Here is a 17018-nt window from a genome sequence, read left to right as displayed (position 1 = left end):
ATTTCCGACTTGCTAACTACTCCTGCTATCATAAATACAGACCATAACTGGCACGTCCACAGTTTATGCCACAGAAAAGGGCACAGAGTCACAGACACACGGACGCAGCAATCCATCCTTTTGGCAGTCAGAACCTAATAGGACTTGCAGGCATCTCATAACGGTAAGTGCGAACGCCTCTGCATCTCAGACGGGATTTTACACTGTGACCTTTCCCAGCAACAATTTGAAAGGTCTTTGAGGATCAAGCGGATTCTGTATTATTTACTGCAATATTCCAGATTTGACAAGGACTATAAAAACCATCGCTGTAGCCTTTACGAATCAATCCCTTTCTGAACCTCAGCAGTGAAGCAGCTGGTCAATTATGGTTTAATTATTTATTGCTTCCTTCTATACATTTCTATTAGGCTAATATTTTCTCGAATAGACCTGCATTTATTGGACTATAATTTTACCCATATGCTATTTCTTCCCTGTGGCCTAGAATATTCGTAACATCGCCGGCCAATACAGGTGTGAAAAGCTGTAGTAATCATCTGTGCATATTTTCTTTTTACCTCAGACGCGAAATGGACTTCGATCTGCCACCCACTTTTCCAGCCAGCGGTATCGCATGGGAGAGGGTCCTGCCGCCTCTTCTTCCAGGGCTGAACGGGACATTCGGGCTGTACTCATTCACGCCGTCGGAGCTGCTCACCCCAGTGACGGAGCACACTGGCTCTGCACAAGTAGGCTTATTCCCGTTACACTGCATGAATGCAGTGCTCTAGTCTCTCACAGATACATTTCTTTGTTCTGTATCACTGAGGTCGACTTGATTAATGAATTGTATTTGTACTTTCTATATTCTACTGACGTTTTTAATGAATGCCCATTTACTGCAGGTGCTCTTGCGTTTTCTTATCGTTTGAATGGAATTACATAAAAGTAGATTAAACAGCAGTAAAAGAGCAGCAATAGCGTGTCATTTTGAGTAGTAATAGTGGGTATCTTCCCCTGTTGCCAGGTGTGTTGTGACCACAGTGGATTCACAGTTCAGGTTGATGTGAAACACTTCAACCCAGAGGAGCTGATGGTCAAGGTGACAGGAGACTTTGTGGAGGTCCAAGGGAAACACAAAGAGAAAAAAGTAAGCAACTACTGTGTTATATGTATTATGTAAGAGTTGTTCTCTGTTCATAATCACACTTCCATAGTTTATGTGATGACAGACATTGAATATAGCCTGGTTGCTATGTAGTCTGTTTCTGCTTCAGCCAACTACCGACCAAACAGACTGGAAACCAGGCCACTTGTTAGCCTGAAAACGAGTATTCCTCACTGACTGTGTTCACTATAACGTGTGTTTGCAGGATGGGTCGGGGCTGGTGACGCGTCAGTTCATCCGCCGCTACAGGATTCCAGAGGGAGTGGACTCCATGGCTCTGGAGTCGGCTGTGTCACCTGAAGGCATCCTCATCATATCTGCCCCTATGCTTCAGGGGGAGAACTCAAGACACCTGTCCCACTCAGAACCATGAGCATACACGCCGTAGGAACAAACACTTCATAGGAACTCACACACACAATCCATAGGAACCAGTGTTGGGGAGTAGTAAACTACATGTAGTTCAACTAGTAATATAACTACATTTTGCAATAGCTTGGTGGCAGTTCAAATCTTGGTAGTAATTAACTACTTTTTTTGCCATGTGGTGTAGCTAACTACTGGAACTACACTACTTTTTTTTTCAAATAGAAAATAAAATATGGGTGAAGTAGGCTTTTCCTTTCTTTTTCAGCATTACCCCTTTCTAATTCTCACTTGAAACAGTTTAGTGTTTAATATGCTAAATTACACATTCTGTTAACATCTTACTCCAAAGAGATCTGTTCTTGCAATTTGTAGTCTATGACTTTCAGATTTAAATATGATAATTCATCACAAAGTCGTTTTCTATGTAGTGAACTATTTTTTCAAATTAACTTTAGTTAAAGAAAACACATTTTTTCTTAAGGGTAACTTTAGTGTAGCTTAACTTCTTCCAGTGTGAAGTAATTGGTAGCTTGGTAAACTATATGTTCACACACACCTTTAATTACATGCCAAGGATCACACAACAACAGCTAGGGAAACACTGATAGGAACCCACCATGGAGAGAAAACGTTTAAAAATGTTTTCTCAAGGGAACCCAACACACACACACACACACAGACACAGCTTGGGAAACTGACTGACAAACCAAATAAGGATAGTGGCAAAAATACAGGCACGCTCTCCTACAACAGACATATCATCAAACACTCACCAAGGAGCTGGTGCCTGCCTGCGCCAAAACACCTGTTAACCATGCCATCACACCATTAAGATTGCACTCTCTGAGATTTGTACATATTAACAGGACAGATTCCTAATTTAAAAGCATCCATCGTCCTAAATAATCCCATTTAACTCATCAATCTTAATGTTTTATGGAACCATTCATTGTAAATATGATATAACACCATTGAAAATGTGTATTTGTATTGTGTACTTTCTAATGCCCTCTAAATCGTGTGTAAATGTTTTAACACTCAGAGATTATCAAGTATGTTCACAAAACCCAACAGTAAGGTTGTTGTATATTTTCTAACTATTTATTGTAAAAAGAGAATTTGTTAACAAAAATAAATGCACTATATATTTCTGTACAAAAATGAAAAAAAAAATGCTGTTGAATTGAATGTTGTTTTTGTTCCGTGTGTGCTAGCCACCAGTGATCACTCTTCCTGGAATTCATCCAACAGTGAGTCCACCTCGCTGAAAGAAAAAAATACTTTTTTTAGAGCATGTTCCAAAGTTGCTTCTACGCTTTGCATAGCCAAATATTATATCACTCTAGGAACCATGTATCTGCAATATGAGAACAACATCTAAAACGTTACTCCAAAGACAAAACAATCAGTATAACACATCATGATTTAACTATACAGTGCATTCGGAAAGTATTCAGACCATTTGTCTTCCAAATGTTTTAAATTACAGCTTTATTCTAAAATTGATTCAATTGTTTTTTTCCTCATCAATCTACACACAATAATACCCCATAATGATGAAGCAAAAACTGGTTTTTAGAAATGTTTGCAAATGTATTAAAAATAAAAAACGGAAATATCACATTTACATACGTATTCAGACCCTTTACTCAGTACTTTGTTGAAGCACCTTTGGCAGCGATTACAGCCTCAAGTCTTTTTGGGTATGACGCTACAAGCTTGGCACACCTGTATTTGGGGAGTTTCTCCCATTCTTCTCTGCAGATCCTCTCAAGCTCTGTCAGGTTGGATGGGGAGCGTAGCTGCACAGCTATTTTCAGGTCTTTCCAGAGATGTTCGATCGGGTTCAAGTCCACTCAATGACATTGTCTTGGCTGTGTGGTTCGGGTCATTGTCCTGTTCTAAAAACCTGTTTTCGCTTTGTCATTATGGGGTATTGTGTGTAGATTGATGAGGAAATTGTTTTATTTAATCCATTTTAGAATAAGGCTGTAATGTGACAAAATGTGGAAAAAGTAAAGGGGTCTGAATACTTTCCGAAGGCACTGTATACAGAGTGCCTTCAGAAAGTATAATTATCCCTGGACTTATTTCACATTGTTGTGTTACAGCCTGAATTCACAATTGATGAAATATATATTTTTTCTCACCCATCTATGTTTTTAGAAATTATTGTACATTTATTGAAAATGAAATACAGAAATTGCATTTACATAAGTATTCACACCCCTGAGTCAATACTTTGTAGAAGCACCTTTGGCAGCGATTACAGCTGTGAGTCTTTCTGGGTCAATTTGTAAGAGGTTTTCACACCTGGATTGTGCAACATTTGACCATTATTCTTTTCAAAAATTTTCAAGCTCTGTAAATTTGGTTGTTGATCATTGCTAGACAACCATTTTCAGGTCTTGCCTTAGATTTTCAAGTAGATTTAAGTCAAAACTGTAACTCGGCCACTCAGGAACATTCACAGTCTTCTTGGTAAGCAACTCCAGTGTAGTCTTGCTGACAGGTGAATTCATCTCCCAGTGTCTGGTGGAAAGCAGACAACCAGCTTTTCCTCTAGGATTTTGCCTGTTTAGCTCCATTCCGTTTATTTTGTATCCTGAAAAACTCCCCAGTCCTTAACGATTATAAGCATACCCATAACATGATGCAGGCACCACTATGCTTGAAAATATGGAGAGTGGTACTCAGTAAAACGTTTATTTCTTTGCCACATTTTTTTCAGTATTACTTTAATGCCTTTTTGCAAACAGGATGCATGTTTTGGAATATTTGTATTCTGTACAGGCTTCCTTCTTTTCACTCTGTCAATTAAGTTAGTATTGTGGAGTAATTACAATGTGGTTGATCCATCCACAGTTATCTCCTATCACAGCCATTAAACTCTGCAACTGTTTTAAAGTCACCATTGGTCTCATGGTGAAATCCCAGAGCGGTTTCCTTCCTCTCCGGCAACTGAGTTAGGAAGGACGCCTGTATCTTTGTAGTGACTGGGTGTATTGATACACCATCTAAATTGTAATGATTTACACCAATAGGTGCTCTTCTTTGCGAGGCATTGGAAAACCTCCCTGGCCTTTGTGGTCGAATCTGTGTTTGAAATTCACTGCTCGACTGAGGGACCTTAAAGATAATTGTATGTGTGGGGTACATAGATGAGGTAGTCATTCAAAAATCATGCTAAACACTATTATTGCACACAGACTGAGTCCATGCAATTTATTATGTGACTTGTTAAGCACATTTTTACTCCTGAACATATTTAGGCTTGCCACAACAAAGGGGTTGAATACTTATTGACTCAATACATTTTTCAGCTTTTAATTTTTCATTAATTTTTAAAGATTTCTAACAACATAATTCCACTTTGACACTATGGGGTATTGTGTAGGCCAGTGACAAAATACATCTAAATTTAATCCATTTTAAATTCAGGCTGTAACACAAAATGTGGAAAAAGTCAAGGGGTGTAAATACTTTCTGAAGGCACTGTAATTACTCAGAAAATATATTAAGTTCATTATCTTAATGACTAAAGGAAAGGTCAATGAAATAAATGATGAAGGATGTACTGCATCTAGGGAACATATCCCAGTTCTTTACCTGATTTGCTCCTTCACCCACTTCCTCTGCTGCCTCAAGACCTTCAGTAAGGGGTCATCTTTGAACTCCTGCTCATCTGAATCTTAAGGGGGGAAAGATATGCAGTTGAAATGTCACTGTGCAGATAACAAAAGTAACTTTAGGAGCAGTTGATTACATGACCGATTCTTTTTGTTCTAACTTTAGCTACTTTGCAGCAAAGCTATGCCAGGTGTTCATAATATGTTATATTAGATCACATGTTAATTGTACACTGGTATAAATAGCCAGAAATGTACACATGAACACCAGCAAGGTGAAGTGAAAATAGATAACTGGCACTGGTCCACACGGTTAATGTACTCCTGTAACAGAGAGGACTATGGCATCACTCAATTGTTATGCCACCCTTTACATTTACCAAAAGATCCCTTTAGCATTCAGGGCAACATCCTAACTTATTATTTAGAGTAAGTAATGCATGTATAGGAATGGGATATTCGGGAGAAAGTTCAAGTTAGGATTCAGTCCTGGTGGAACTTGGAATGCTATATATACTGTATTATACAGCCAGAGTCTATTCCACCTCTGTTACCTAGAGAGTTAAGGTCAGCAGTCCCCACTGCACCAGGCAGTCTCACCTTCAGCATCCTGCAGCAGCTGAGCTACGACCTCCCGTGGCTGCTGTGCACTGGGAGGCGGGGCGGGGGACTGTGGGGGCGCAGGGGGGGTGTATCTGGGAGAGTCAGAGGACACAGGGGTTCTGGGCGGGTCTGGGGAGTCCGGGGTCAGGAACAGTACCTCTGAAACTACCTGCCAAGGTAAATTAATATGCTTTACTCAGCTAATATCTTTATTTAAATTAAACTAATCTGGATAAAGTAAATTAATAATATTGTAACACTTAAAAATTAATAATAGCCTTTCTTCAATGTCTAAATGGCATCTAGCATCGGTGATGCTGATGACCCACAGTGTTAATTGACCTGTCCCAGTGCGCTGTGTATGGGAGAGGGTGGTGGAGCACGATCTCCAGGGCGGCCCTCTCTCACTACCCCCGGCCCTCTTTCCTGTTGCCCCCAGTCTCTTCTGGGTTCCTCCCTCCATGGGGTGACCCTGTCTGGACCTCTGGTGCTGTGTTGGCTCACACTCCTATCTGCATAGCTGGGCCTCTCAGCATGGTCCGCATCACCAACATGATGCCTACAGAGATATTGTCATTGAGTTTACAGACTGGGCCACATAACGCATCTGCTTCACATGTCATTAAATCAAAATGGCACCCCTCTTACATACAGGTCATACCTGGCTGATTTCTTCTTTCTGCAGGACAGCCCTCTCCGCTTGTCACTCCTCTCCTCCTTCTTCTGTAGTGTCTCCTTTTTTGTCCTCTCGGACGTCCTCTGTTGAACTGCCCACTCTTCCTCCGTGATCTCAGACAAGGCGGGCGGTGGTGGAGAGGACTCGTGTTTACTAGTGGGCTCCTCAGTGGAGGTGTCTGTGGAACTGACCTGGGCTTTGGGCTGCCTGAGGGTCCAGTCGGCCCCAGAGACCTCCATCCTCTTTGGGCTCCTCTGGTGGCTGGGTGGAGGGGAGCGGGGCAGAGAGGTGCAGGGCAGGATGTCACAGAGGAGGTGCATGTGGGGTGGGACCGGGGCATCCGGCTGCAGCTTGGAGACGGTGGGGCTGGAGATGGGGAGGGAGGGGACAGTTGCAGGGGGGAACGGTCCATGGGGGGCACTGGTCTCCTGGGGGGCTGGGGTGAAGGAGGGGGTAACTCTATGAGAGGAATAGGCAGGGAGGGGATTCCGCTGTACCTAACAAAGGAGAACAAATCAAAACATATGCTCTGTGATTAGCTAAATACGTTGGACAATCCGACCACACAATGGCACACATTTCAAAACCTCTTTCTAATAGCAGGTGCAGTAGACAGGGGGTTAAGTACCTTGTGAGCCTGCCAGCTGACAGAGTGCTGATGAAGGGTGTGACCCTGCTGTGGGTGTGACTGGACACACTGACTGGCCTGCTCCATCTTCCTCCTCAGACGCCACTGAAACAGGATGTCCTCCTCTGGGCGTGTACGGGGGGCAGGGGGACCAACTACGGATGGTTTGGGCACGGTGCCAGCATAGAGGTCTGCTGATCTTAGGTTCCCCATAACTTGAGGAAGCATTTGCACAAGAAAAGTTATTGCAATATGTGTATTCAGATATAAAGTGAGAATAAAGAAAGTTGCAAAAGGAAACAAAAACATGGCCATGAGAAATGAGGGATGTGGCAAAAGCACAGAATAACAGTGGCTCTAGGAGTTTGAAAAAGCAATATCATGTGGTTGAGACATGGAAAATTCATGCAAATCAGATGTTTTGAACTTCCCAACCCCCATGGCTCACCAGTGGTTGAGTCGATAAGACTGGTAATTATAGGCCTTCGGACTGGCTCATCTATGCTCACAGGGGAGGAAAAATTGGAGCAGCCCAGGCCCTCAGAGCTGATGGGGATAGATCCACTACTGAGTGAGTACTCACTGAAAACAGAAAATATAGATTTTGTAAGATTCATCCAATTACAATTTTCCTCATTGCAACTAACTGAATTGAAATGTAATTGACCCCAACCCTATTCAGTGTATTCCATTCCTCCCAGCATATCTACCTTCTGTGTAGCAGTCTGCTGGCCTTCTCCTGTAGCTGCAGTATCTCTGAGTCTCCAAGGTCACCGTGAGAGGAGTCTGACAGGCCCTGCCAGGGGATCAGACAGATAGAGGCCAGTGAGTGCACCAGAGGCATCATCTCCTGTCACCATTTCTATCACCAACATTCTAGAACATAACAATGTTGTGTAACTGTGAGCCCTCAGCGGGTTCTGTTTTGAACATGCTTTATGGATCACTTCTATAGAAGCTCAGGGATATGCAGCATGCTGGATATGGAGCTGTGTTTTGACCAGAAGGGGTATTAACAAAGGCATCAAACACAGTTGCATAATCAAAGGGAACAGCTTCTAACTAGCTCATATAAACACAGTGGTCGGGCAGAACATGTCGTCTGGTGTTGGTATGCAAATATTTATGAGGAGCGGCACTCTGCATGGGGAGTCTTTTTTCCAATACATCTCAGCCATTCTGGCTCTGGCACACTTGACAGCATTACATAAACCTGTCTAATACCAATATATCTCACCATCTCAAAAACTGAAACTCCAACCAAAACAGAACATGAACAGGACAATGTTGTTCTGATTAACACCACTAGATGGCTACACTGACCCCCCCCCCACCCCCCAATTCAATATACACTCGTAACGGACAAGGTTCATCACTCACCATGGCACTAAGATCAAGGAGTCCCCTGCATGGGGAGAAGGTAATGCCATGCTGAAACTGCCCAACTGGACTGAGGGTGGTGGCTGAGTCTTTTCTAAGGGAAAGGCCTGTGTACATAAAGACATAGGGAATAAATGACAAGTATGTTACTTATGCTGTTATACACACCGCATATTATTTATGTACTGGATTCTTGATATATCTCCCTCTAAAATATCTACTGCTGTACATATCATTATTAGTATATCTTGTGTAAATTCATCCGGTGTATAGATTGCATTTTGATACAGTGCTATTTGGGTTGTTAACTTCTTGATTTATTTCCTTAAAAAAGAATTTTTTTAATTGTTTGACATTTGACTGCATTGTTAAGAGCTAGTAACATAAGAATTTCACTTCACCCACTATAACATCTGCTAAACTGTGTACACAACCAATAAACTTAGATTTGATTTGAAATGGCGAGCAGAGCAAGACAGTTGATCAAATGCATCACAACGATCACTACATTCCTTGTTTTACAGAGCGAGCAAAACTTTCAGTGAGTTTCAATGAGATGTAAAGAACTATGAATGATCCAAGTGAAGTACCTTTGTCAGTGGTTTGAGTGGGTGTAGAACTGGAGGGTAGAGGGGAGGAGGACAGCCACCAGAAAGGCTGCTGGCCCTCTCCCACCATTGCCGACATCTGCTGACGTTCCTCTCGACTCTGTGGCATTCCGTGACGAAAGCGTTCAATGTACCTGGAAAAGGAATTATTGTAGTTAGTAATGAGACATGTAAAGGGAATAACACCATAAATCAATGCAAAAATCCTATAAACTCATCACCTGCAAGCTTATTGTGGATATCATAATACACAGTATAATGAAGACAAACATAAGAATGCAGGGTCACAAATGCTGTATGACATGTCACAAATAAAACATAAATTACCATTATGTAATTTTAGGAATAGTATTAAGCATACTTTGCCAACACTGAATCTTCCTGCTCTCCTCCCCCAGTGGAGACCAGGGACTTTCCCGATGTTGGGTCCCGTATCAGTGTGTCTGTGTTCGGGGAGGCGGCAGTGTTCGCCGGGGAGGATCCAAGATCAGTGGAGGGCCAGGACTCTAAGAAACTAGGCTGGGCCTCTGTGGCAGGAGGAGGACAGAGGACAAAGTGGTTGGCTGCCCCAAGGAAGCGCTGGTCCTCTGGGCTCAGTGAGTGTGTCTGGAGAGGAGGAGGGCTGGACGGCCGGGCAAGGCGAACAGGGCTCAGGGTCTAAGGCAAACCAGGAAAAAAAGCTACAGTTTGATGAGGAGACAGTACTGACAAGACATGTATTTACTGTAGGAGGTTGTGTATTTGGAAAAGACCCTGACAGCCCCTCAAGTTCAGTTCTTACGGTTTTCCTCTGTTGCTTTGTTAACTTCTTGGTGCGTGAGGGGTTATAATGTGTTTTTCCCAGAGGTGGGTCTGGCGGAAAGGGATTCTTCCTTGTGAACACAGCAGCACCACTAAGAGAGCAAGAGAGACAAAAGGTGACCGTTTTTATTGTGGTAAAAACACATCGTTCTGGTTTTGAAAACAGTAACTTAACTCTGCATTCCTAATTCTTTGTTCCACGTCTCACCTGGATTTCATGTTGACAGTACCACCGGAACCAACTCACAAACTGGGCAGAGAAGTGTTATAGCCCACATGTAGACTACTCTTAGCTATAATCATAGGATGAGACAGTGTTAGAGTATGTGTCAGGTAAATAGCTAGCACACATGCATTTGATTTAACAAGAGTGAAAATAGACAACTAACGTTAACTAGCTGGCACTACAAAAGTTATCCCTGTAGTTAGCAAGTTAGCAAACAGCATTGCAGTTTTTAAAAAATGTTGTTCAATTAGAAAGGCTAGATCACGGACATGGATAATGTATTAAATACTTTTTTTTTTAAAGCACGTACTTTCCATGTAAATGTTATTTGAGCATCTCGATTTGATCACTGCCTGGGTTGATTCAATGAAAGAAAAACAGTCTGCCTTCCGGGTTTTTATCTGGCTTGGGTTTTTGTGTCAGTTACCAGGCAACCAAACGGCTAAATAAAATAGTTAGATTAGGAAAATCATATGTATAGTCTAGACAATTAGTTATACATTTCTAAATGTTACATTCCTCGCATGATAACTTTTTATTCAACTATTTGACAGATTCAAAGATCTTGAGTTTATCTTTACGTAGAACGTCATTATCGACAACGATCAATTATGGCCAATCAAGAGAGAGATGAGAAGTGACAGACATCGATCTGAACCAATGATAATCGTGTAGTCGACTCCACATTGTCCAACCAGTAGAAGGGAAACGACTTGCGCGCGGAAGAGGAAAGTCTAAAAAAACAAACCGACCACTGAGCTAACCAGGCAGGTAGCTAGTTGTTTGGAGGGTAAACTAAACTATTTTGTATGTATAGATACGTGGCCTTTAGACATTAATTCGACAATAATATTCTGCAGATGAAAAGTTATGTATCATATAGACATAAGTCAAATAATGTTACTAGCGTGCTATACGGCTACATACGCTTACTCAAAAGAAAAGACTGCTTCAATTTGCGTTAGCTAGCTACTTTTAGCTATTCATGGTATCCAGGCACAATAACAGTGTCCTCTTGGGTCACTTAATATCTAGCTACATGCTTTGAATCAGTGTTTCCCTGTAGCCCATAATCAATTTAGCAAACTTGTCGTTGTAGCTAGCTACCAACTAACTTGTATTTTATATTTTGTTTTGGGGATTTCTGAATGTCAGTGTGAACGGCTATACTGATCATGCATCACGTCAAGATCAAGACTGAGAAGCCAGGTGAGAGCTTGAACATTTAAAAACCAAAAACTCATTCAGCTGACGATACAGTGGCACCTAACACTAGCTACTGGAATTATTATATCTCTCCTAAGTAAAGTCGACTGTTTAATTCTATTTGACAGATGTAGAGGGGAGTGGTGCACGCAGCCGACTAGATGCAGTATTACAGGGGCTGGTGGAGAAGAGTGACAGTGAGAGGTTAGTGTGTTTATTTTATTTGCAAAGATGCAGTACATTAACTGGCTTGACACTGAAACTTACAGCTTCAGGAATTTTTCCTTGTCTGTGCACTGTCTAATCAAGCTGAGGTGATGCGAAAGGTTGTTTTTCCTGTTTTTACAGGGAGCAAAATGAAGATGAGACAAAGATAGCAGAAGAATCTCTGAGCAAGTATGGCCTTAAAAAACGTTTTATATTCATAGAAGTATGCTATTTAGACTTACTCAATAGCCTATTGCGGTTCTGTTAGTTCCACTACTTCTGTAGTAATTACGATTGCCTGTTTCTTCCATAGGGATGTGTCTCCGTCTTCTGCTGGGAAGCGGTAAGCCTTATTTGAGTTTTGTTAGACACATCTGACTGTGTGGCTGTCAGACACTGAAAGGCCTTGACCTGTCCCCTTTCCCTTGTCGTTGATGTCATAGGCCATCGTCACGGTTCCCACAGCACAGGAGGAAGAAACGGAAAGAGATGGACGATAGCTTAACAGAGAGCAACCAACATAAACAAAGTAAGTCTGCTGCAGATGTCATTCCCCTGCCAAACACAGATAGTTTGACTTTTAAAACCTTTTCTCTCTCTCTCCCTCACTGACTACCTTTCACGCTCTAGATATTCACATAGATATATACAGTGAGGGATAAAAGTATTTGATCCCCTGCTGATTTTGTACATTTGCCCACTGACAAATAAATGATCAGTCTATAATTTTAATGGTAGGTTTATTTGAACAGTGAGAGACAGAATAACAACAAAAAAATCCAGAAAAAAACGCATGTCAAAAATGTTATAAATTGATTTGCATTTTAATGAGGGAAATTAGTGCTCCTAATCTCAGCTTGTTACCTGTATAAAAGACACCTGTCCACAGAAGCAATCAATCAATCAGATTCCAAACTCTCCACCATGGCCAAGACCAAAGAGCTCTCCAAGGATGTCAGGGACAAGATTGTAGACCTACACAAGGCTGGAATGGGCTACAAGACCATTGCCAAGCAGCTTGGTGAGAAGGTGACAACAGTTGGTGCGATTATTCGCAAATGGAAGAAACACAAAAGAACTGTCAATCTCCCTCGGCCTGGGGCTCCATGCAAGATCTCACCTCGTGGAGTTGCAATGATCATGAGAACGGTGAGGAATCAGCCCAGAACTACACAGGATATCTTGTCAATGATCTCAAGGCAGCTGGGACCATAGTCACCAAGAAAACAATTGGTAACACACTACGCCGTGAAGTACTGAAATCCTGCAGCGCCCGCAAGGTCCCCCTGCTCAAGAAAGCACATATACAGGCTCATCCGAAGTTTGCCGATGAACATCTGAATGATTCAGAGGAGAACTGGGTGAAAGTGTTGTGGTCAGTTGAGACCAAAATCGAGCTCTTTGGCATCAACTCAACTCACTGTGTTTGGAGGAGGAGGGATGCTGCCTATGACCCCAAGAACACCATCCCCACCGTCAAACATGGAGGTGGAAACATTATGCTTTGGGGGTGTTTTTCTTCTAAGGGTACAGGACAACTTCACCGCATCAAAGGGACGATGGACGGGCCATGTACTGTCAAATCTTAGGTGAGAACCTCCTTCCCTCAGCCAGGAGAACCTCCTTCCCTCAGCCAGGGCATTGAAAATGGGTCGTGGATGGGTATTCCAGCATGACAATGACCCAAAACACATGGCCAAGGCAACAAAGGAGTGGCTCAAGAAGAAGCACATTAAGGTCCTAGAGTGGCTAGCCAGTCTCCAGACCTTAATCCCATAGAAAATCTGTGAAGGGAGCTGAAGGTTCGAGTTGCCAAACGTCAGGCTCGAAACCTTAATGACTTGGAGAAGATCTGCAAAGAGGAGTGGGACAAAATCCCTCCTGAGATGTGTGCAAACCTGGTGGCCAACTACAAGAAACGTCTGACCTCTGTGATTGCCAACAAGGGTTTTGCCACCAAGTACTAAGTCATGTTTTGCAGTGGGGTCAAATACTTATTTCCCTCATTAAAATGCAAATCAATTTATAACATTTTTGACATGCGTTTTTCTGGATTTTTGTTGTTGTTATTCTGTCTCTCACTGTTCAAATAAACCTACCATTAAAATTATAGACTGATCATGTCTTTGTCAGTGGGCAAATGTACAAAATCAGCAGGGGATCAAAAACTTTTTTCCCTCACTGTGTGTGAGAGAACAAGTATTTGATACACTGCCGATTTTGCAGGTTTTCCTACTTACAAAGCATGTAGAGGTCTGTAATTTTTATCATAGGTACACTTCAACTGTGAGAGACGGAATCTAAAACAAAAATCCAGAAAATCACATTGTATGATTTTTAAGTAATTCATTTGCATTTTATTGCATGACATAAGTATTTGATCACCTACCAACCAGTAAGAATTCCGGCTCTCACAGACCTGTTAGTTTTTCTTTAAGAAGCCCTCCTGTTCTCCACTCATTACCTGTATTAACTGCACCTGTTTGAACTCGTTACCTGTATAAAAGACACCTGTCCACACACTCAATCAAACAGACTCCAACCTCTCCACAATGGCCAAGACCAGAGAGCTGTGTAAGGACATCAGGGATACAATTGTAGACCTGCACAAGGCTGGGATGGGCTACAGAACAATAGGCAAGCAGCTTGGTGAGAAGGCAACAACTGTTGGCGCAATTATTAGAAAATGGAAGAAGTTCAAGATGACGGTCAATCACCCTCGGTCTGGGGCTCCATGCAAGATCTCACCTCGTGGGGCATCAATGATCATGAGGAAGGTGAGGGATCAGCCCAGAACTACACGGCAGGACCTGGTCAATGACCTGAAGAGAGCTGGGACCACAGTCTCAAAGAAAACCATTAGTAACACACTACGCCATCATGGATTAAAATCCTGCAGCGCACGCAAGGTCCCCCTGCTCAAGAAAGCACATATACAGGCCTGTCTGAAGTTTGCCAATGACCATCCGGATGATCCAGAGGAGGAATGGGAGAAGGTCATGTTGTCTGATGAGACAAAAATAGAGCTTTTTGGTCTAAACTCCACTCGCCGTGTTTGGAGGAAGAAGAAGGATGAGTACAACCCCAAGAACACCATCCCAACCGTGAAGCATGGAGGTGGAAACAACATTCTTTGGGGATGCTTTTCTGGAAAGGGGACAGGACGACTGCACCGTATTGAGGGGAGGATGGATGGGACCATGTATCGTGAGATCTTGGCCAACAACCTCCTTCCCTCAGTAAGAGCATTGAAGATGGGTCGTGGCTGGGTCTTCCAGCATGACAACGACCCAAAACACACAGCCAGGGCAACTAAGGGGTGGCTCCGTAAGAAGCATCTCAAGGTCATGGAGTGGCCTAGCCAGTCTCCAGACCAGAACCCAATAGAACATCTTTGGAGGGAGCTGAAAGTCCGTATTGCCCAGCGACAGCCCCGAAACCTGAAGGATCTGGAGAAGGTCTGTATGGAGGAGTGGGCCAAAATCCATGCTACAGTGTGTGCAAACCTGGTCAAGACCTACAGGAAACGTATGATCTCTGTAATTGCAAACAAAGGTTTCTGTACCAAATATTAAGTTCTGCTTTTCTGATGTATCAAATACTTATGTCATGCAATAAAATGCAAATTAATTACTTAAAAATCATACAATGTGATTTTCTGGATTTTCTGTTTTAGATTCCGTCTCTCACAGTTGAAGTGTACCTATGATAGAAATTACAGACCTCTACATGCTTTGAAATTAGGAAAACCTGCAAAATCGGCAGTGTATCAAATACTTGTTCTCCCCACTGTATGTATGTATGTATATATATATATATATAATTTGTTCTCCTCCCTTTCTGCTAGATGCCTACATTATCAAGTTGTTTGACCGCAGTGTGGACCTGGCACAGTACACCACCAGTACCCCACTTTACCCCATTTGCCGGGCCTGGATGAGGAACAACCCAGCGGTCAGAGAGAGAGCTGCATCCCCAAGCCCCTCACATAGCATGGGGGAAGAGGAGGTAAGCTCACAACCAAAAAGCAGGACAAAGATGCCCACAATGTGGACATAAATATATATTTTTTCATTAGTGCTCTCTGTTCAGTATTTGTTTTCTCACGTTTCACCTGCATCTTGCCAGGCTGCAAACATGCTCAATGGTAAGGGACAGAATGTGTATCGCCTCCCTCCGCCCACCTCCTGTCCTCTCAACCCTTCTGGAGATCCTGTCAATCTGAGGATCCCGCCCACAGAAAAGCCTATTGTCAGCAAGGTACTGTATAACATCTGTAACGCCTAGCCGTCATTTTCATATTTGCCACATTGAAACAATCAACCGTTTTAATCGGTCTGTCTTTGTCACCAGTCTACAGATACAGCTCTTGTGTCTGGTCCCCTCATATACAACCACATAGAACGCTGGAAAAAGATCAGGCAAAAGTAAGTCCAAGGCATCTAAATAATCACAAAAGCTAACTTTGTTGACATGGATAGATTGGGGAGTCGAATATCAACTATTGAACCGAATGTAATCTCGATTGGGAAAAAGTTTATCAAAATTCTGTCAGTAAAAAACGTAAACATTGTTTATCTAGCTGTGATCAAACTTATTAATATACATAACTCTGTGTTCAGATGGAAAGAAGCGTCCAACAAGAATCAGCTGAGGTATAGTGAGAGCATCAAGATCCTGAAGGAGATGAAGGAGATGTACGACCGCTAGCTGGGAATCCCCCAGGTAGTAATCCCACAGCAGAGGGAGGAGAGTAGAGGGAGGAGAAAAGAAGAGCAGGTAGGAGCCACGAGGAAGTCATCGACCCCAGGACACTGCCTTAGTCCTCTCCCCAAGGAGGACATTACATGTGACTGTCAGAGGAGCCTCATGGAGCCCATTTCTACCATATAATGCCACAATTAACAACCCAAAGTCCTCGTTTTGAAAATGTAGCAATATTTTAAGTAAGTTGATCCTTCTGGTGGGCCCAAGTTCACCTGTGACTGGGGTATTGGGATTGTATTTAGATAAATATTACATTTTAATGTTTTTTGTCATATTACAGAAAATCTGGTGATGCATTATACAGTCTGTTGTCGATCACAACGATGTGTCATGAAACGTTTGTAAACAGGTTGAGTAGTGTACAACATTTGTTCAAATTCCGGGATACTGTAAATCAATTCCAGGCTTCCATAGGTAAATATTTATTTAGGATCACCAGTTTCCCAGACAAGCAGTGCCTTTGGGAATATTTTTTGTATAGACATTCAAAAGAACAGTCTCACACACATCTAAAATTAGAGTAAGGAAACTGTGTACAAAAATTTTTTTTTTATAAAGTATTGAGCTATTGTAATTTATTTATCGCTATGGTAAATCTGGCAGAGTGCTGTTTTTACAATTGATTGATTTCTGAAATAAATTTTATTCAAAGGATTTCTCCTCAGCAGTTATTCTGGGACAGGGTTTTTCAGAGGGACCTTGTCATCTGCAGGTCAGAAACACAGTCCACATGGATAAAATGGGTCCAAGATATCTATCACATACAGG

At 42.3% G+C, this 17018-nt stretch overlaps 3 protein-coding genes across 5 annotated transcripts; 2 read left to right on the top strand and 1 right to left on the bottom strand.

Annotated features, from left to right (window-relative positions):
- LOC311111529 (alpha-crystallin B chain-like) lies at positions 1 to 3146 on the top strand. 3 transcript variants are annotated; one of them, XM_084154264.1, is made up of 4 exons: positions 1 to 163; positions 566 to 731; positions 1010 to 1132; positions 1356 to 3146. In XM_084154264.1, the coding sequence occupies exons 2-4, from the start codon at positions 573 to 575 to the stop codon at positions 1521 to 1523; spliced, it is 450 nt and encodes a 149-aa protein (XP_084010390.1). In that variant the 5' UTR covers positions 1 to 163; positions 566 to 572; the 3' UTR covers positions 1524 to 3146. The 3 variants fall into 3 exon arrangements, with proteins under 3 accessions (XP_084010390.1, XP_084010391.1, XP_084010392.1); XM_084154265.1 differs by lacking the exon at positions 1 to 163 and adding an exon at positions 235 to 360; XM_084154266.1 differs by lacking the exon at positions 1 to 163 and adding an exon at positions 235 to 370.
- Positions 2067 to 10063, bottom strand: LOC311108042 (uncharacterized protein; the record flags this gene model as incomplete). Its single annotated transcript, XM_084150686.1, has 13 exons — positions 2067 to 2783; positions 5129 to 5210; positions 5749 to 5920; positions 6094 to 6310; positions 6413 to 6924; positions 7056 to 7270; positions 7504 to 7637; positions 7766 to 7851; positions 8436 to 8542; positions 9026 to 9177; positions 9405 to 9700; positions 9825 to 9936; positions 10053 to 10063. The coding sequence occupies 13 exons, from the start codon at positions 10061 to 10063 to the stop codon at positions 2744 to 2746; spliced, it is 2136 nt and encodes a 711-aa protein (XP_084006812.1). The 3' UTR covers positions 2067 to 2743.
- A 763-nt stretch (positions 10064 to 10826) lies between these two features.
- LOC311117762 (protein lin-37 homolog) lies at positions 10827 to 16898 on the top strand. Its single transcript, XM_084157561.1, has 10 exons — positions 10827 to 10860; positions 11226 to 11279; positions 11405 to 11480; positions 11625 to 11672; positions 11797 to 11826; positions 11927 to 12012; positions 15331 to 15491; positions 15612 to 15743; positions 15837 to 15910; positions 16106 to 16898. Exons 2-10 carry the CDS (start codon positions 11246 to 11248, stop codon positions 16191 to 16193), a joined length of 729 nt encoding a protein of 242 aa, XP_084013687.1. The 5' UTR covers positions 10827 to 10860; positions 11226 to 11245; the 3' UTR covers positions 16194 to 16898.
- The last annotated feature ends 120 nt before the right edge of the window (positions 16899 to 17018 follow it).

The sequence above is a fragment of the Coregonus lavaretus genome, assembly GCF_964263955.1.
Source record: "Coregonus lavaretus genome assembly, chromosome: 3".
NCBI lineage: Eukaryota > Metazoa > Chordata > Actinopteri > Salmoniformes > Salmonidae > Coregonus > Coregonus lavaretus.
Note: the sequence above shows the minus strand (reverse complement) of the source record. Positions and strands in the feature narration are given on the sequence as shown.